Source organism: Rhinopithecus roxellana, chromosome 15 (assembly GCF_007565055.1).
Source record: "Rhinopithecus roxellana isolate Shanxi Qingling chromosome 15, ASM756505v1, whole genome shotgun sequence".
Taxonomy (NCBI): domain Eukaryota; kingdom Metazoa; phylum Chordata; class Mammalia; order Primates; family Cercopithecidae; genus Rhinopithecus; species Rhinopithecus roxellana.
Genome location: NC_044563.1, coordinates 59,647,821 through 59,665,912, shown reverse-complemented (window position 1 = coordinate 59,665,912; position 18,092 = coordinate 59,647,821). Strand labels below are relative to the sequence as shown.

General features: G+C 54.7%; 1 protein-coding gene across 4 annotated transcripts in view; it reads right to left on the bottom strand.

Moving 5' to 3' along the window:
* Positions 1-4,479: 4,479 nt before the first annotated feature.
* The window catches only part of PDE2A (phosphodiesterase 2A), a 100,987-nt gene continuing 87,374 nt past the window's right edge, over positions 4,480-18,092 (bottom strand). For 2 of the 4 annotated variants that reach the window (XM_010366884.2, XM_010366885.2), the window contains 21 exons: positions 18,015-18,056; positions 17,441-17,506; positions 17,049-17,179; positions 14,360-14,471; positions 13,844-13,883; positions 13,661-13,724; positions 13,172-13,244; positions 12,853-13,030; positions 12,498-12,610; positions 11,730-11,807; positions 10,749-10,871; positions 10,205-10,275; positions 9,687-9,809; positions 9,217-9,304; positions 8,907-8,954; positions 7,860-7,934; positions 7,603-7,702; positions 7,233-7,345; positions 6,811-6,849; positions 6,568-6,674; positions 4,480-5,929 (listed from right to left, as the gene is read on the bottom strand). In XM_010366884.2, the coding sequence (XP_010365186.2) occupies positions 5,719-5,929; positions 6,568-6,674; positions 6,811-6,849; positions 7,233-7,345; positions 7,603-7,702; positions 7,860-7,934; positions 8,907-8,954; positions 9,217-9,304; positions 9,687-9,809; positions 10,205-10,275; positions 10,749-10,871; positions 11,730-11,807; positions 12,498-12,610; positions 12,853-13,030; positions 13,172-13,244; positions 13,661-13,724; positions 13,844-13,883; positions 14,360-14,471; positions 17,049-17,179; positions 17,441-17,506; positions 18,015-18,056 (1,995 nt within the window). In that variant the 3' untranslated portion in view covers positions 4,480-5,718. The remainder of the gene's footprint in view (positions 5,930-6,567; positions 6,675-6,810; positions 6,850-7,232; positions 7,346-7,602; positions 7,703-7,859; positions 7,935-8,906; positions 8,955-9,216; positions 9,305-9,686; positions 9,810-10,204; positions 10,276-10,748; positions 10,872-11,729; positions 11,808-12,497; positions 12,611-12,852; positions 13,031-13,171; positions 13,245-13,660; positions 13,725-13,843; positions 13,884-14,359; positions 14,472-17,048; positions 17,180-17,440; positions 17,507-18,014; positions 18,057-18,092) is intronic. The other 2 variants (XM_030917464.1, XM_030917465.1) reach the window with 2 other exon arrangements.

The window sequence follows — 18,092 nt, the reverse complement described above, 5'->3', positions numbered from 1 at the left end:
ATCCCTGTTCACATGCAACTCTGGCTCTGCCTTCCCAGGGACCGTGCTACAGAGGGAGACCGCTCATCAGGCAGGCACCACCTCCAGGGATCTCACTAAGGTAGAACTGATGGGCCTCAGTTCTGTTCAGAGAACAGCTACATGGGCAGGAGGCCTCCAAGAAACAGTTTCCATGTTCCCTGTGGAGTCCGTATGGGTGTGTACTGTATAAGGTATGGGCTGTATGGAGTCTGCAGGTAAACGTGCCTGTGTGTCAAAGAATGAGCATGTGAGTGTGTGTGCGCATGTGTCAGTGTGAGAATGCCTCTGTGTTTGTGAGTGTGAGAGGGTCATACAGGTTTAGCATTCTGTTGATGGAAAGTCAAACTCTGTAAAAAAAAATTTTTTTTTTTTTTTTTTTTTTTTTTTTTTTGAGATGGAGTCTCACTCTCTCACCCAGGCTGGAGTATAGTGGCACAATCTTGGCTCACTGCAAGCTCCGCCTCCCGGGTTCAAGCAATTCTCCCTGCCTTGGCCTCCCGAGTAGCTGGGATTACAGGTGCCTGCCACCACGCCTGACTAATTTTTGTATTTTTTTTAGTAGAGATGGGTTTTTCATCATCTTGATCAGGATGGTCTTGAACTCCTGACCTCATGTGATTCACCCACCTTGGCCTCCCAAAGTGCTGGGATTACAGGCATGAGTGCCCAGCCTGTAAAATATTTTAAGAGATTTATTTTGAGCCAAATATGAGTGACCGTGGCCTGTGACACAGCCCTCAGGAGTTCCTGAGAACATGTGCCCAAGGTGGTCGGGGTACAGCTTGGTTTTATATATTTTAGGAAGGTATGAGACGTCAGTCAAATACATTTAAGAAATACATTGATTTGGTTCAGAAAGGCGGAACAACTCAAAGCGAGGGGGTTCCAGGCTATAGGTAAATTTAAACATTTTCTGGTTTACAATTGTTTGAGTTTGTCTAAAGACCTGGGATCGATAGAAAGGAATGTTCAGCTTAAAGATAAAGGATTATGGAGACCAAGTTTTATTGCGCAGAGGAAGCTCTCAGATAGCAGACTGCAGACAGAGCAAGTTGTAAATTGTTTCTTGTCAGACTTAAAAGGGTGCCTGGCTCTTACTTAGTTGATTATCTCCTGGATCTGGAAAGAAAGGAAGGAAAACAAAGGGGGAAGGAGAATCTCTATAGAATGTGGATTTTTCCCACAGGAGACTTTGCAGGGTAATTTCAAGTTCTGGCAAGGAAATATATTTTGGGGTTAAATATTTTTTACCTCATTTCATAATGTTATGCCAGAGTTGGATTGAAAAGTAAATCACGATGTATAGGGTCGAGTAAAACCCATCTGATGAGAATGTATGGTTTGTAGGGCATGACTCCCTAGACCTCTTAGGTAGGAATTTGGGTAAGACAAAAAATTGGAGCTCAGTTCTCAATTCCTAATACAAAGTTCTGAAATCCAAAATCTAAAACACTTTTTAGCACCAACATAATGCCACAAGTGGAAAATTCCACACTTGCTTCAATGTGCACAAACTTTGTTTCATGCATAACATTATTTAAAATATTGTATAAAACTGCTTCAGGCTGTGTGTATATAAAACATAAATGAATTTCCTGTTTAGCCTGGGGTCTCATTCCCAAGATATCTCATTATGTATATGCAAATATTCCAAAATCCAAAAAAATCTTAAATCTGAGATACTTCTGGCCCCAAGCATTTTGGATAAGGGATATTCAACCTGTAGGTGAATGGACAGGAGTGAGATTGCCAACCGCCCCCGGCCCTGCGCCCCCATACCCTTCCCTGACCTCTGGGGAGGTGAGGACAGCGAGAGCTGGACACCACCTGGTGGCCATGAGCTGCACTACAAGCCACCACCACCCCACTCCTTTCTCCCTGTCCCCTACTCCAACTCACACACACACAGACACACACAGGCACACACACAGTTGATCCCAGCTCTCAGCAATTTCTCTGGGGCCTCAACCCACTTTGTGCTCACCACCCCAATGCCCTACAATAGTCTTGCAAAGACTGAAGATGGAGACCCCATCCTTCTGAGTCTCCCTCCTCTATCCCAGAGGAGGAGAAATGAATCAGACAGCCCTTGGAGGAGAATCAGACAGGTAGGGCTCACATCCTAACCTTGGTGCATTACTTAACCTCTCCAAATCTTAGGCAACTTGGCTGCCGAATAGACTAATAGTATCTGCTAGAATCATTGTGAGGTTTAAATAAAATGCAAAATGAAACCGTTAAGATGGGAGGGCAGAACAGCTACAGGAAGCCGATGGCGTCAAGCCTTGTGTTCTGTAACCTGGTGAGGGCTGCCCTCAGGCTCCGTGCAGAGCCTCCTCCCATCTGTCCTCCCTCCCTTCCTCCCCCCTCTCCTCCCCGGGCGTCCTCAGACAGCTGTTTTGCTCACCTTGGCAGGGAGCTCACCCCTGCCAGAGGCTCCACCCAACACCAGTTGTGGGTAAGGGTGATGCTGAGCAGAGTCCCCATAGCTCTTCATGGAGTGGCATAGATCCCACCTCCCAGGGCCCCTCTAAGTCCTCCCTCTGCATCCCCCGACCCATTGGTCACCATGTTCTGCCAACCCAGCATCTCTTGAATTCCTCTCCTCACCCAGCCCGGGACACAGCACATCGCCCATAGAATAATCCCTATCCACTGTCTCCCCTTGCAGTCACTTCCCTGCTCTCCAGGGGGATCTTTCTACAATGCACTTCTGAGTCACTCTCTTACTGAAAACCTTTCTCTGATTCTCCACTGCCCACAGAATAAAGTCAAACTCCACAACCTGGCATTTAAGGCCCTTTAGGATCTGGCCTTGCCTCCTCCTCCATTCCTCAGCTCCTCCACCTGCCAGTCCCTTCCCTTCTCAGGGCCTTTGCAAAAGTGTCTTCTTCTACCAGGTGTGCCTGTCCCCTTTTGCCTGTAGGAAAACAACATCTGCTCATCTTTCAAACTTCATTGTTGTTCTCAGGGTTATGATCCTGCCTGGAGCCCCATGGCCAGGCACCCCACAGCGTTGTCATGGCCTGCATCTGAGTTTAGATCTATCTGTCCAATCAAACTGTGAGACTTTCCAGACCAGGACAAAGACAAAGTTAGCTCTTGGCCCTAGCACAGGGTCCTGCATGATAAGGAAATATCTGTGGTTGTTCCCTCCATTTGGTGAAAAGCAGGGATGTGTCACAGCATGGGCCTCAAAGGAGGGCTGGGCTGGGGACAGACAGCAGATGCAGGGTCAAGGTCCCCTTTGCCCGAAGGGTTGTGGAAGAGGAACATGCGCACACACTCAGGGTCAGGGGTCAGGCATAAGAGCCGCTACATCAGCCCACAGTGACCCTGAGGTCAGCCAGGCACCATTAGAATAGCCATCTCTTCTCGGCTGTGGGTCACAAACTGACACTCCCACCCCCACCTGGGGACCCACTGGGCCAAGCCTGGGTCTTGTGCTGTGAGAGGACAGAGACAGACTTGGGGAGCCCACAGCAGGAGCTGAGAAGGGGAGGAGCTTGGAGCCCCATAACACTAAGGGAAGCTGGAAACCTGGAGACCATACAGCCAGAGGGGCAGATTCCAAACCCAGACAGGCTAGTGGGGCAGGGGGAGCTGCAGAGGAAGCAGATGGGCTCTGTGGTCCCAAAGGCAAGGCTGGCAATGGCTGATGGTCACAGGATGGCCCTGTCCATCTCCTTCCTGCTCCCACCAAGAAAGGAGACCCCAGTGCCCACCCTCTTAACACATCAACCTTTACTGACAAGGAAGAGATGAACAGGAAGAGGAGCTCAGAGGGGGGTAGGCAAGTCGGGGACAGGGCCTGGAGACTGTACCAGGCAGAGCCTCTTCGTGGCCCCAACCTGGAGTGTGCCCATCTTGGACTGGGCAGAAGCAAACACTCTCACGCAGAGGAAAGCAGGGGACTAACTCCTCAGACACAACCGGGGCTGGATCTGGTGTGGAGTCTGACTCAGGGGTGCCCCTTCGGCAGGACTCAGAGAAACTGGGATGTGGGACTTCCTGAGACACAGCCAGGCATCACTGCAGCTAGAAACAGAGTTCAGAGGCCCAGGCCCTCACCGTATGGGCACTCATGACCAGGGCAGGCCAGCACTGGGAGGGTCTAGGATGAGCTCCAGGCTACCTCCTCCAGGCAACCTGCCTGCTTGCCTCAACCTCTCAGTTTTCCCTCTACTCCACAATCTCTGCCAGCCAACATGTCCCATCACTGCTGCATGGCCAGACCTTCTCATCTGCCACCCACCCCTTAACCTCCATGAACTGACACAGGGCTGGCCCAAGCAGTACCCCAACAGGTCTATGACTTCCCCAGAAGAGGGGCTAGGCACCAAGAGTGGGGGACTCTGGAAGTCATGGAGTTCCAAAGGGAGTTTGCCTCTCCCAGTTCTATTACCCCGCTCCACCCACCCCAAGCACAAAGTCAGAAAACAGCCCCATAGGGGAGAACTGGTAGAAAGAAATAGATTTATTCTCAAGTACAAAGCGGTCAGCCCACGGGACCATATACGACAGTTGCACAGAGTCCTAGAAAAACGCATCTCTCTAAAGGCAACTCAGAAAGGTAAGGCAGGTGGACCCCCTCCCCCACCCCGCAACGCACACAGAATGAAACGGAGAAAAAGAGAGAAGCCAGTGGCCAGGCTAACCCAAGAGTCCTGGCCCTATGGGGTCTCCCAAGCCCTAGGGCACAGGTGGATATGGCCTTGGAGAGAGAGCCCTGCCAGGGCTGAGGCCAGGTCTCTCCCTAGCTGCAGGAATGGGGAAGGGGCTCAGGCCAAGGGGTACACTCAGGGGGCCTCTGAGGGACTCAGGGTTGGGCTCTCTGGGCCCTAGGGTGGTAGAAACATTCCACAGCCTCTGCTGGGACTCCACAGAGCGATAGAGCTATTTTAGACATTGATCTAAAATGGATCTTAGAGCATGGATTGTCTTACCCTCCTGTTTGGCCCAGACATGGGGAGAGACTCGCCCAGCGTCACACAGGCAGGAGGAAGCATGGCTGGCTCATTCATACCTGGGCCTGTCTCCCAGTGCGGGGATCCCTCCTGCCCATCAAGCCCATCCTGCTTCTTCCCGAGCCCCTTCTCTGCAGAGCACTGAGCTGCCCCTCGGCAGCTTCCTCCTGGGGCCCCTGTATCCCCCAGGTCCCAATCCCACTGTCACTATAGTGGTGGTCCTCAGGGGGCCTTCGCCCTGCGGTGTTTCTAGTCCTCCCACAGAACTAAGGACTGTTTCCAAGACGCCACACTCTGCTCACTCAGATGTCTCACCTTCCCCTTCCATGAGGATCCTGGAGACCCCAAGGGATGGGAGTCCTCCAAGGGAAAGGAGCAAAGATCTGGTGGGGCAGGAATGGGGCAAGGAGAAACCATCAAGCTGCTCAGACAAAGAATGGCTTGGGAAAGACTTGCCAAGGTGTGGTCAGAGGCGCAGAGCAGGGCCCACTGCTCATTGGTCACCCCTGTGCTCTCAGAGGACAAATTACAAAGTCTCCGTGAGGCTGGAAGTCTTGCTTCCATTATACAGACGAGAAAGCTGAGGCCCAGGAAGGTAGTACTTGTCCAGGGTCACACAGGAAGTCCTGGTCTAGGACACAGGACTCCTGGCTCTGTTCCCAGTGCATCTGCTCAGACCAGTGGAGGGCTGTGGGAGGTGGCCTGGGCAGGGAAGTGTCCCTGGAGGGGATCACTCAGCATCAAGGCTGCAGCAGCCATTGATGGGGGCCCCAGTGCCATCCAGATCAGGCACCTCGTACTCCTCATCCAGGAAGTCCAGCGAGTTGTTACTTGGGAGGCCGCGGATGGTGAACTTGTGGGACACCTTGGTCCAGTGCTCACGGTTGGAGGCCACGCGCTCGTACAGCTCTGCTGCTTTGGGGAACAGGTCCTGCAACAGCCTGTGGGTGCACGGGGGCAGAGGGCGAGAGGCCAGAAATCAGGCCATGGGAGCAAGAAAGACTAGGGCTACACAGCAAATAGAACTTCCACAAGGGCCAGGCACGGTGGCTCATGCCTGTAATCCCAGCACTCAGGGAGCCAAGGTGTGTGGATCACCTGAAGTCAAGAGTTCAAGACCAGCCTGACCAAAATGGTGAAACCCCATCTCTACTAAAAATACAAACTTAGCCGGGCGTGGTGGTGCGTGCCTGTAATCCCAGCTACTCAGGAGGCTGAGGCAGGAGAATCACTTGAACCCAGAACGGGGAGGTTGCAGTGAGACAAGATCGCGCCATTGCACTCCTCCAGCCTGGGCAACAGAGTGAGACTCCGTCTCAAAAAAACAAGAACTTCCACAAGAATATGAGACAGAGGAGGACACCTAGGAAAGCATGATGGTCTCTTTCCACTGCAGACCAAGGATGAAGTGAAGGACCCACTGAGTGGCACAGCAGCAGACAGTTGTGCCCAGAGGCAAGGGGGTGAATCACTTGGAGCTGGGCCAGGCCAATCTCAGCACATGTATTTGCTGTGATGTCCCCACTCCAGCCTACCCTCTCTGTGCAGGGTGCCAGCTTGTCCCCATGAGCTCACTCACTTGTAGATGGGCATTGCAATGTGCTCCATGAAGCTGATTTGTAGCTCGGGGATATAGGCCTTCTCCCGGTCCATCATCTCCATTGGCCTGTTGCCCATGGCCTTCTCCTGCAGGCATCAAGTCATCAGGTCTGTCCCTCTCATTCCTCCATTGGGTACCAGGGTCAGGCTAGTTCAAGCCCTCCCTGCCCCAGGCCAGGAACCCTCCCCCAACCTGGACATCCTGGGGTCACTCCACACATACCAGGTCTCCCTGGGAGAAGAATTCTTTGTAGATCAGCTCCTAAAAGGCCAACACTCTCATCACATCCTGCACATAGGACACATCAATCCAAGCTCCTCTGACAGCCCGTTCCCAGGAGAGAAAACTGAGGTCCAGGGATTCAGTCCCAGCTCAGGAGCTGTCCCCATCAGCCCCAGCCTGGCATGGGGATGGCCCCGGGCAAGGAGTGGCGGGGTTGGGGCCCACCTTCCACCAACCACTGACTTGCTAGGTCTGTTCCCCTTTCTGAGTCTCCATTTGTCACCCTGAGATGGTCTAGGTTTCTGTCTCCCCAGAATACAGCCAGGCTGAGCTGAGCAGAGATATGGTGTTCAGGCGGCAGGGGGCACCCAGAGCTGGGCAGGGTGGGCAGCCTGTGCCTTCCCAGGGAGGACTGCACCTACCGCGATCTTTCTCGTGGTCTTCCAGCCCTTGGTCTGGTCAGAGAGGTCACAGGAGGTCATGAGGAGGCAGAGGAGGAGTCTGTGATGCTGCTTGTTGTTTCGGTCGTAGCCCACTGTTGGGGGGAGGATGGGGTCAAGGAGCGGGGCCCAGCCTCCTTGCCCTTCTGAGGACAAGGCTCCCAGGGCCCAACCCAGAGTGCTCCAGGGAATTGGGCACTCTTGATAGGAGCCAAGGGGCCAGTGCTGGGTCTGCCTGGTGGGGCCGTGCAGCCAGGGAAGGGTTGATGCTGCAGGCGATAGGTCTGCACCCTGGGAATGCTCCCCTGGTTGTTCCTCCCCAGCCCCAAGGCCTGGGGCTAACAGCAGTCACCCTCAGCCATCTTCTGGAGGTCCTTGAAGATGCGGAGATGGTGGGCCAGGTCCGTGGCCAAGATGATGTCCCGCATCAGATCCAGCATGCGCTGATAGTCCTGGGGCAAGGGCAGGGGTGTCATGGCCTCCTGCTGGACACCCCCACCCATTTGCCCATCCCAGTGAGCCAAGGAGTGGTCCTTGGCTCCTTCTCCCACCTCCAGCCAGCTCCCAGCTCTCCCCCTCAATCCCCACCCCCACCCCCAACCCCATCACCTTCCGGGAGAAATGATCAAAGATGTTGCAGCCGTGGGTGTTGAGGATGGCGATGGCCTGAGCAAAGTGGTGCCTCTGGGGGGAGAGGAGTGATGGGGTCCCAGCTGGGGCAGAGGGGCTCCCCTCACCACTGACCCCAAAAGAGGAAGCAGGGCCTGGTCCAGCTCCAGCCCCCAGGTCAGCAGAGCAGTCAGAAAGGGGGAGTCAGGGGCCCCAGTTCCCTTTCTGAGCTCTGTTTCAACCCTCTGTGTGACCCAGGGCGAGTCCCTAGACCACTCTGAGCCTCAGACTCCTCAGCTGTCACATGCAGGGAGGGACCCAACAAGGTAAGCTCTGGGGTCCCTGAAAGCTGGAACATTTTTGAAATGATCCCTTGGAGTCCTAGACACTAAATCATGCAGAATGCATTTGTTTGCTGACAAGGAGAGGCAGTGATGAGGCAAGGGCAAGGCCCCTGTTTCCGGATGCTGAAGGGCTGTCACTCAGAAGAGGAGCAGCTTATCCCAGGGGGCAAAGGGCAGAACCAGCACTGCCACCAGGCCTCCTGGGAGAGAGACAGAGCACCCCATCTCTGGGGGTGTGCAAGCAGGGGCAGCCTCTGGAGGGGTGTTGTGGGAAGCAGCATAGGGCAAGGTGACTTTGGAAATGTGTCTCCCACTCTGTGGCAAGCCCTGTGCCAAGTGCAGGAAACTCAGAAATGGCTCAGACCTTGTGCATGCAGAGGTAGGCAGACCCAAACCAAACAATCTAAGGTGATGCTAAGTGATGGGAGTGGAGCCCATCCCAAGCTTGGCAGGAGGGGGCTGAATGGGGTGTTCCCAGGCAGCCAAAGGGAAATGCACTGAACACAAATCCTTGCTATCATCCACACCTGCACCCTTCCAAGCCCACTCCAGGAAAATGAGCCAGACATGTCCTAGGTGTGGCTGCAGCTCTCGCAGCCTGTCTGGAGAGCATGGTTTGGGAATAGGGGGACCTGGGTCATAACTTTGCAAGTCACTGGCCTTAGAGGGGAAAAAGGATGGGGGTGGGACAGAAGAGTGATACCTCCATGACGGAGCCCTCGGAGCTGTAGAGCGCAGCCAGCACAGATTTCTGGAAAAGCCCAGGAAAACTGCGGTCACTCCTCACATCTGGATCCAAGTGCCACTGCTTTAGGCTAAGCAGTGTCCTGCCCTTCCCAAATTTCTCCCCTCCTTCCTATCTCAAAGTCATGGGCAAACCCTGGGGGAACCTCCTCCTGTGTTTAAACCTGGCTCCTGGTCTCACTCGCTCCCACCTGCCTTCAGGCTGGGAGAGGATGAGACTCCCAGACACCCCATGGAGGGTCCCCACTGTGAGCAGGGCAGGGTCTCACCGAGGCCACCTGGAAAGAGTTGTTTGTGCCTCTGTGGTCCAGGTCGTGACACATGCAGGAAATAAACAAGGCAAAGATCTCGATGTCCCTGGTTGAGAGGCAGAAAGGAGAAAAAAAAGAGATCAGCCCACAGTCCCCTCCCCAAACCCCCAAGAGGACAGACAGGCGATGACATGCCCAGGAGCCACTGGGACAGGAGTTGGAACACCTGGGTTCCCTTCCTGGAAAGAAGCACTGGTTTGGAGCCCAGCAGACCCATTTTAAATCAGGCTCAGTCTTCACTGGCTGCTTGACTGTGAGCAAGCCGCTCCTGGAAGATGGGGCCTGCAGCCTTCCCCTCGAGTCCCCTGGGGCTAAGAAGATCCCATGAGGCTGTGTGTGTAAAGTGCCTGACACACAGGGGGTGCTTCCCTGTCCCAAGGAAGGGGACCCCAGCAGCTGCCAGATGTGGGGGAGATGCAGCCACTCACTCGAGGTAGTTGGTGAGCTCCAGGTTCTTGTAGAGCAGGTAGCAGAAGTGGGAGACAGAAAAGGCGTGCATCCAGTTGTGATAGGGGGGATCTCGGTAGCCCTTCTTCACCATCAAACAGAACCTGGGGGAGGGGAGAGGGCAGCAGAGGGGCCTCAGCCTCTCCTCCTCCAACAGGGCCCCATGATGGCAGACTGCATGTCCCCTCCATCCCTGAGGGACCCTCCACAGCCTTCCTTGATGATTCTGTCTTAGCAGGAAGTTCCTATGCACATCTAACTTAAACCTCTGGTTCCACACTCTCGGTCTTGCCTCCAGGCTCTGCCTTGCCCCATTTCTTGCCTTTATTGACAGTTCAGTGTCTAGTAATTGCTTCTCACTCATGGATCCTCCCCACCCCCATAAGACTGGGTCTCCCCAGTCATCCTTAGAGAGATCCTCTCCAGAATGCCAGGGGCAATGGATGTGACAGTGGAGGAAAGAGGGAGGAGAAGACGGGCTGTCTGCATGTGGACGAACCGGGCCAGGGTCGGGCAGTCAATTTTGTAGTTGTTGATGAAATTCATGTCCTGCAGCATGCTCAGGATGGCCTGGAGAGGGCAGAGGGAGGGATCAGAGGGGCCGCCAGTATCAAGATGGGGCCCCCGCCTGGGCCCTTCTTCAAGCTCCACCCTCAAAATCTGGAGTCTTAGAAACTTCAATCTAAACTAGAGAACCACCAAATAATTGAAGCAACCGTTCTCGGAGCTATGCATTGTTAGAGATCTAAGAACTAAGAACTCTTGAAACCAAGCCCACACAAAATGTTAGGAAAACGGGGTTGGGAGGGATGCAAATCCTGAGGTCACATGCCCTGGGCATGGTTGTTCCAAGACAGCCCTTGGCATCATCCAGTCCAGCCTCTAGCCCCTGGGCAGGCCCCATGGCCTCATGATGGCAGACTACATGCCCCTCCACCTCTGAGGAACCCTCCACAGCCTTCCTTGATGACTCTGTCTTCCCAGGAAGTTCTTGATACACATTTAACTTAAGCCTCTGGCTACACAAGTGGAGAACAACTCACCATGGATGTGTCATCCTCGGGCAGGGAACGAGGGGTATAGGTGAAACTTGCAAAATTGGAGTCAATGGCAGCCACAGGCTGGATTCCATCATGGAGAAGTTTGGTATACTCATCATCGGAGACCTAGAGGAGACCACCCAGAGCATTAGAAGATACCCTTCACCCCATCCGGTCTCTTCACCCTCAAATTCCCATAGAAGGTGGGGGATCCATCACCCAGAATGCACCACAGTTGGACCACCACACTGTGGACTGTAACTGGGCAGGAAATCACAACCCTCCCCTCACAGCCCTGCAGCCCACCCCCGCGTGCCTCCCTGCAGGTGACCACCCTTTGTCTGTAACAGCCTAATCTTGGCAAAGATTGAGAACACTCCTCCATGACACCCCCAAACCATGGCAGCATTTCACACACAGTCCTCCTTTTGTGGAGACCTTTCTACTCTAACCTTAGCTCTTCCTACTATAGTTTTGATCCACCTCACAAGGTCTGGGCCTCTCTGGTTTGGACACAGGTGAGAGGAAATGTCCAAATGAACAGTGATTACCATATACATGGAACTAAGCCAGCTTTTCTGACCCAGGGTAGGGAATGGGATAGATTATCAGCAATTAAGACTACCCAGGACTCCACGGGCATTGTACCTAGGGAAGCCATGAGGACAGGTCCTGGGTGAGCTTCCTAACCCTCAGTAATTCCCAAGATGGGAATTATTCCCTAAACATGGGGAATACCTGGCTGAACCAAATTATTCCCTGGGCTGGTTCCTCTGGTTACTTCCAGCCTTGGGACTCAGCTCAGAAGCAGGTTGGAGGAGAGGTCTCTAAGCAGGGGTGGGAACTGCCCCTAAGGAGGGCAAGAGGCCTGCTATGGCTCTGGGCCTATCCTCTCATCCCCAGTAGAGATAGATCAGGAAGCCCTGCCTGGCCCTGGGTCCCCGGGAATCTGGGAGGAGGACCAGAGGTCTCTGCAAGCCTCACCTTCATGTGGTACATCATCATCTCATTGGCCAGGTGGCTGCGATACTGAGCCTCATTCACTTTTTTGTATAGGAGAGACTAGGGGAAAGAGTGAAAGATGGGGCTCAAGGAAGGTGGCTGTTAAAACTTAGTAATGCCCCAGACTGGGACGAATAGGTCAGAAAGACACCCCACTTCCTGTCCCATTCTGGCCCCAGTCAAAACCTTCAAGCTCCAGTCCACAGTAAAGACCCCACCCCTACTTTCATCCAGACCCCTGCACCAGCTCCTCCACCTCAAGTCCTGCCAGCATTTGGTGTGGCCCTTTGCACCGCCCCCCATGCCTGATCCAGGCTTCAGTGATGGAGCCCAAGGCCCATGGCAGAGAAGGAGAAGCAAGGAGGGGATCATGTCAGGGACCTTGGGGCTGGATTCCCAGGCCAGAGCGCCAGCAGGCCTGGACACCGAGACCCAGCACTTCCAAAAAAGCACCCGGCTTGGGTTGAGGCTGCTTCCAGGGAAGAGAGGAGGTTTTGACAACGGGAGCTTCTCATGGTCCCAGGAGGCAGAGTTGACAGGGCAGGAAATCGTATCCCCAATTTTTAGATGGGAAACTGAGCCCAGAGGTGGCCAGCGTGTCCTGAAGGCTACACAGCACCCCAGTGGGGGGACTGAGTGCCAGACCAAGGGATCAACCCACAGGGAGAGCCAGTCGCAGGAGGAGAAGGGAGGGTCCCTGGTGGGCCCCGCCCCTATCACCCCACACCCCACTCCCACCCCCGCCCTCACATGGGCGATGCTGATGCCACAGTAGATGGAGAAGGCCGTCGCCAGGTCCTCGTCGAACTTGCTGAACCAGGGCCCATTGATCTTGTTCACCAGCTCAGCCACACCGATGACCTCTGGGGAAGGGAGAGGGGCAAGGAACCACCGGTGGAGGGAGGGATTGGGTGGAGGGAGGGATCCGGTGGGGACCTGCCCTCGCAGTTGCCGCTGGTGACATCCCAGATAAGAAACCCGACTCCCTTCTGCTCCGGGACGCCGGAGGCGGTGGGGAAGTGTCGCCCACCCCGCGCTCGGACCCGCCCCGCCCCACGCAGGTGCCGCCCCAGCCCCGCCCCTCCGCCCGGGCAGCCACGCGCACCCTGGTTCTCGTTCTTGATGGGGAAGCAGAGGATGTTGCGTGTGCGGAAGCCGGTGCTGTCGTCCACGCCGCGGTAGAAAAGCGGATGGGCATATGCGTCCGGGATGTTCAGAATCTGGCCCGTGGTCGCCACGTGTCCCGCGATGCCCTGATCGGCCGGGATGCGGATCTCGTAGCTCTGCCGGGGAAGAGATGGAGTCGAGAGGAAGAAGTTAGTGACCCAGCCACAGAGGGGATTATTAAACGTCGGGCCGCTCCCCAGCGCCCCCGAGGACTCCTGGACACCCTAGGGCCACATACTCCCTCCACAGTCGCTCACCTCATCATCCACCACGCCCCCATCGAACACCTTGGCCACCAGCTCATTCTGATCCAGCAGGAACACAGAGCAGCTGTGGAGGGAGGGGGTTTGGTCCTCTGGGGCCTGACAACCCCCTCTGATCGCCCTCACTTTCCATAAGGAGGCAAAGGCCGGATTTCCGAGGCCTGGGAGGAGTGCTCCAAGGTAAGCCACTCTGCTCAGGGCTGGCTGGCTCCAGAAACCTGTCCATTCAAGTGTGTTTTTTGGAAGCACCTACTATGTGCCAGGCACTGTGATAGGAGCTGAGGATCCAAAGCCAGCCCTGTCCCTGCTGTCATCGGAGCTTACAGTCTAGTGAAGGAGACAGGCATGAAATAAAGGATCCCTCAAAAGGTGATGAGGTCACACAGAAGGCAGAGAAGGGGAAGTGGGTTGGGCAGGAAAAGAGATGATGGGGACTGAAGGCCGCAGCCTCTCTCGCCCTGTCCCCTGGATAGAGTCACTCACATCTCTGCATTGCTGAGGTTTCTGGCCTCTGTGATGATCTCCTGGAGCAGGACAGAGACGTCATCTGGGTGAGGGAGAAGACCAGGCATGGTGAGACCAGGCTGCCAAGCCCTCCCACCTCTCCTCTGCAACTGCCAGCCCCCGTACCCACACACAGCCAGGTATAGAGAACAGTGCACTCACCCAGGTGGGTGAAGAGGTTCTTTGCCACTTGGAGAAGAGCCTGGAATGAAGGAAATGGAGATCATAGGTGGTCAGTGTACAGGGATCACCCTATCTAACCCCCTGCCTCCAACAGCACCCAGGTCTTCTCCTTCCTTCCCTAGGGCTCACCGGACAAGCCAGAAACTGTCAGTGTCTAATTATATCATTTGGTTACTAAGTGAAGGAGTGGGGAAATTGCCCCAGTGCAAGTGAGGAGTCTCCTGAGTGTCTCAGCCGCCTTCACACCAGCTCTAGCTGCCTAGGTGTTGCTGTAGTGCCCAGATTGAACACTAGAGGGCGATCACATACAGAGCCTGCGGGCAGTGGCACGGGTCCTGAGCAACTGCAAGCCTCCAAGTCATTAGGCTACGGAGCCACCTGGGGAAGGGCTGCCACCAGTCCAGAAAGACATGGGCATTTCCCTTCTGAATGGGTCTCGGGGGCTGAAAACTGGGCGAGTCAGTGCCCGAGAGAGGCTCAAGGCAGGTCGCTCACCTGGCACTCACACTTGAGTTTCTGTTCCTTCTGGAAGGCCAGGGTGCTGGTGAGCACGGTGCTGGTGTAGTGGAAGCAATGCTGGATAACATGTTCATCCTGGTCGGTGAACCTGGAGGAGGGTGTGGGCTCACTCAGGAGGGAAGGGAAGACCGGCTTCTCTCCCCACTCTCCTTACTTCTGTTCCACCAGAAGCCCACAGGGGTACCCACCTGCCAACTATATAACCACTGCACAGGCCCTTGGAACAGCTTCCCACCCCCATGCCCTGCAGACTGGGGGCTCCCTGAGGGGAGGGCTCCAGTCCGCCTTAGATGCTTGAAACTAGAGCCATACCTGCCCCCTCTGATTTGGGATTTACCCAGCCCAAAGCTGGGTCTCCTCCCTCAGACTAGAGACTGCCTGGTCTCAAGCTGGTGTTTTGCTCTTCCCCAGGCATGCCTCCAGCCTTAGGGAGGGGAAGTGGCACTGCCCTGTCTTGTGCAGCTCTTGTCACTACCCCACTCTCCCTGGACTCTGCTGGCCCTGATTCGGTGCCTCCAGAAATCCTAGAGTGGTGGTGTGGAGAGGACTGCTCATGGAGCTAGCTCTGGTGAGACAAGATCAGCCCCAAATCCTGCTTAGGTCATTCAATCTGGCCACCAATGATTTGCCACCCAGTATGGGGCTGGGTGGACCAATGGTGTGGGTCATGGGAAGAACCTGCATCAGCCCACATCACACTGCCCTGAGGCGTCCCTGCCTAAGCCCTTCCCCACTTTTTGGCTGACCTTGGTGCTCTGCCCTTGTGGGGCATCTCCCGCTCATGCTTGCCATCCAGTTATTCAGATCTAGATCCCATCCCCACCACCCTGGGTCTGTCTGCACACCTTCCTTACATTTGCGGTCCCTCAGCTAGCCCCACCCACCTCTCACCCCTCAACCCTGGACATCTCTCAGCTTCAGCCACACAAAGATCCTCATCATTCTGAGAAAACCTCAGGCTCTTTCACACCTTTGCGCTTTATTTTCTACACTGTTCCCTCAGCCTAGAATACCCTTCTCACTCTCTTCCCTCTACGCCCTGAAAATGAGCTTCAAGTCTTATGAGACGGGGCCATGACTATATCATCCATGCCCAGTGCAGAGCGTGGTATAGGGGAAACACTTCGGAGATCTTTGCTAATGTCGTCACTGTATCCTATCCCTGGCCTTGCCACCAGCCCCATCCCACTCATAGCTGAAGGGCTTCTGGAGCCTCTGTTCTCTGGCTACTTAGCTGTGTTTCAGGAAGCTTCTCTGCAGTCACTGCACTGAGCTGAGCCCCACCCTGGCTCATGCAGTCATTCAACACTCACTCCCTGAAATGCGTGTGACCCAGAGATGGCCCTGCCCCTGCCCTGGGCCTCAGGGCTGCCACCAAGGCCCCATCTTATTTTCCTGCTGATACCACCTCTCCTCCAGCTCTGGGGCCATCCCAGAACCCAATCTCCCAGCCAGCAACAAGAGGTCATGGCTCCTGCTGGACCCCCATTCACTCTACCTTCCCCTCCCCAAAGGCCTTCCCAAGGCCATCTGGTCAGCACTGGGATGGCAACATTAAGTGCTCAATATTTGTTTGCTGAATCGCATAAATTCTCCCACCATTAGGATGCCTACAAGTTCCAGATGCCAGCAATCACACATTCTCCCTGCCTTAGCAGATTCTGCCTTGCCCCTATATTCATTTCCCCAGGCCCACCCAACTGTCAACACAGTTCCATGCTGGTAGGTTCTGCAGCTCAGACCTAGGACTCCTGAATCTCCACCCTACCCCAGCAGACCTTAGGCCCGGGCTCTGACACCTACCTAGTCCCAGGCTCTCTAGTGTCCACCCCCTGCTGGAGCTCCAGGCCCTGAAACCCAGCCTGTTTGCTTAGACTCCAGAGGCCAGCATCCTATCAGCATCTCTTTGCATCAGGACTCAGCCCCTCATCTGTCTACTTCTCCCCACCTATGTGATGCAGCACAAACTTTCATCCTGCCAGCCCAAGTGTGAACCTGCACCCAGGACAGAAATGGCTCACCAGACACAGCACTGTTTCTCCCTGAACTAAGATCCATTTGCAATAAAATTCAGGCACCTACTGCCTGTTCATGAGTTGGTGTAGACATGAAATTTATTTATGACACCATTTCTAGACCCCAGGTTTGTCCTCAGTTCTCGAAATATGCTTCCCAACTAAGCCTCCAAGCCTGCTTCTCTGTCCACTGTGCCCTGCCCACCTCTCTTTTTTTGTATCATTTTTACAGCTGCCCTGTCAGGGGCTCAAAAGATCCACAGCTTTTCCCAGTCCCCAAGCATATTCCCTTTAGCCACAGTCCACTGTGTTGATGATGTTCTGTGAGTCCCAGAGGGTTCACCCAACCCAGAACGCACCCACCCCTCCATCTAGCAGTTTCTAGCAGTAATGCAAAAACAGGGATGGCAAGGGAGGGAGCCCAATACCCCAAGAGCAGATAACCCAAACTTCAGGAAGTGCGGGAAGAGAAGAGGAACCAGCTTGGACCTCAACATGACTTTCATTCTGTTGCATTAACACACTGTTCAACCCACTGCTGCTGAGACAGTAGCCCCGGTTCAGTACCCTTCCCACATTGTTACCCTAGTGGAGCCCTAGCCAGCCTCTCAGCGACATCTCCTGATCTGCATCATCCCACAAAGACTCACAAGTCTCCTTCTAGCTTGTTGAAGGCGCAGGCCAAGGCCACCACCTGGTCAGTGGCCCGGCTGATGACAGGGACACAGAGCATGGCCTGCAGCTCACAGCCCAACATGCTCTGCAGCTGTTGCACATCCTCCTGCAAAGGGGAGGCAAGTCAGGGCAGGGAATGAGGGGGGAGTATGCTTCCCTCCTCCAGCCCTCCATCACATTTTGCAATGGGCAGTTCTAAGGGATTCATGCAAGGCTGGAAGCTCCATATCATGGAGATGGGATGGTGGAAAGTCCCCAGGTCTTATCTCCCCCATTCCTAGGCTGCTCTGTAACAGAGACCCTGGCTCTGGGGGATGGACAGTGGGGTCTCCCCTTTCCCCTCTGGGTCATCCAGGCCATCACTTACAGAGGTGAGGTCCTTCAGCTGGATGGACTTCTTGTCTTCCACCACCTGGCCCAGGCATCCTGTCAACTAGGGGGTGAGGAGAGACTGAGTCAGGGCCCAGTACTCCCCAGGTCAGGGGATCTCAATCTGTCCCCACCCTCAAGTCTGGAAGTTTCAAAGAACCCTCCAGTCAGTTCAAATGGTGGACAGGGTCAGCACTGATGAGCAGAGACGGAAGGGACTCTGGTAGAATCCCTATAGAAGATTCTAGGGCCTTCCCTAACTATGAGAGAGATAAGCAGACTCCAAGGATTCTCATCGACAGATTCTAGCAGATCCATATCCAGAAACACTCCACAGAAGTGAGCAGGTCCCAGGTAAGCCTTTCGTAGATGCTAAGAGACTCTCGCTAATAAAGCCTGATGATCACAGGTTGTGATCCCTGCAGCATTTCTAAGTAGATCCCAAGATCCAGATAATTCCATCGGATTCCAAGAGTCTAGAGGATCCAAATACTCCAGACAGATCCCAGGAGTGTCTACCCGGCCTCAACCGCCCCTGCAGACTCCAGCGAGAAGACAGACGAGGGACTCACGGGAAAGCTGATCTCTTCCCCGAGCACTTTGTCTCCGATGACCTGAGGAACAGAGTGCAGGGAGCCGGTTAAAGGCAA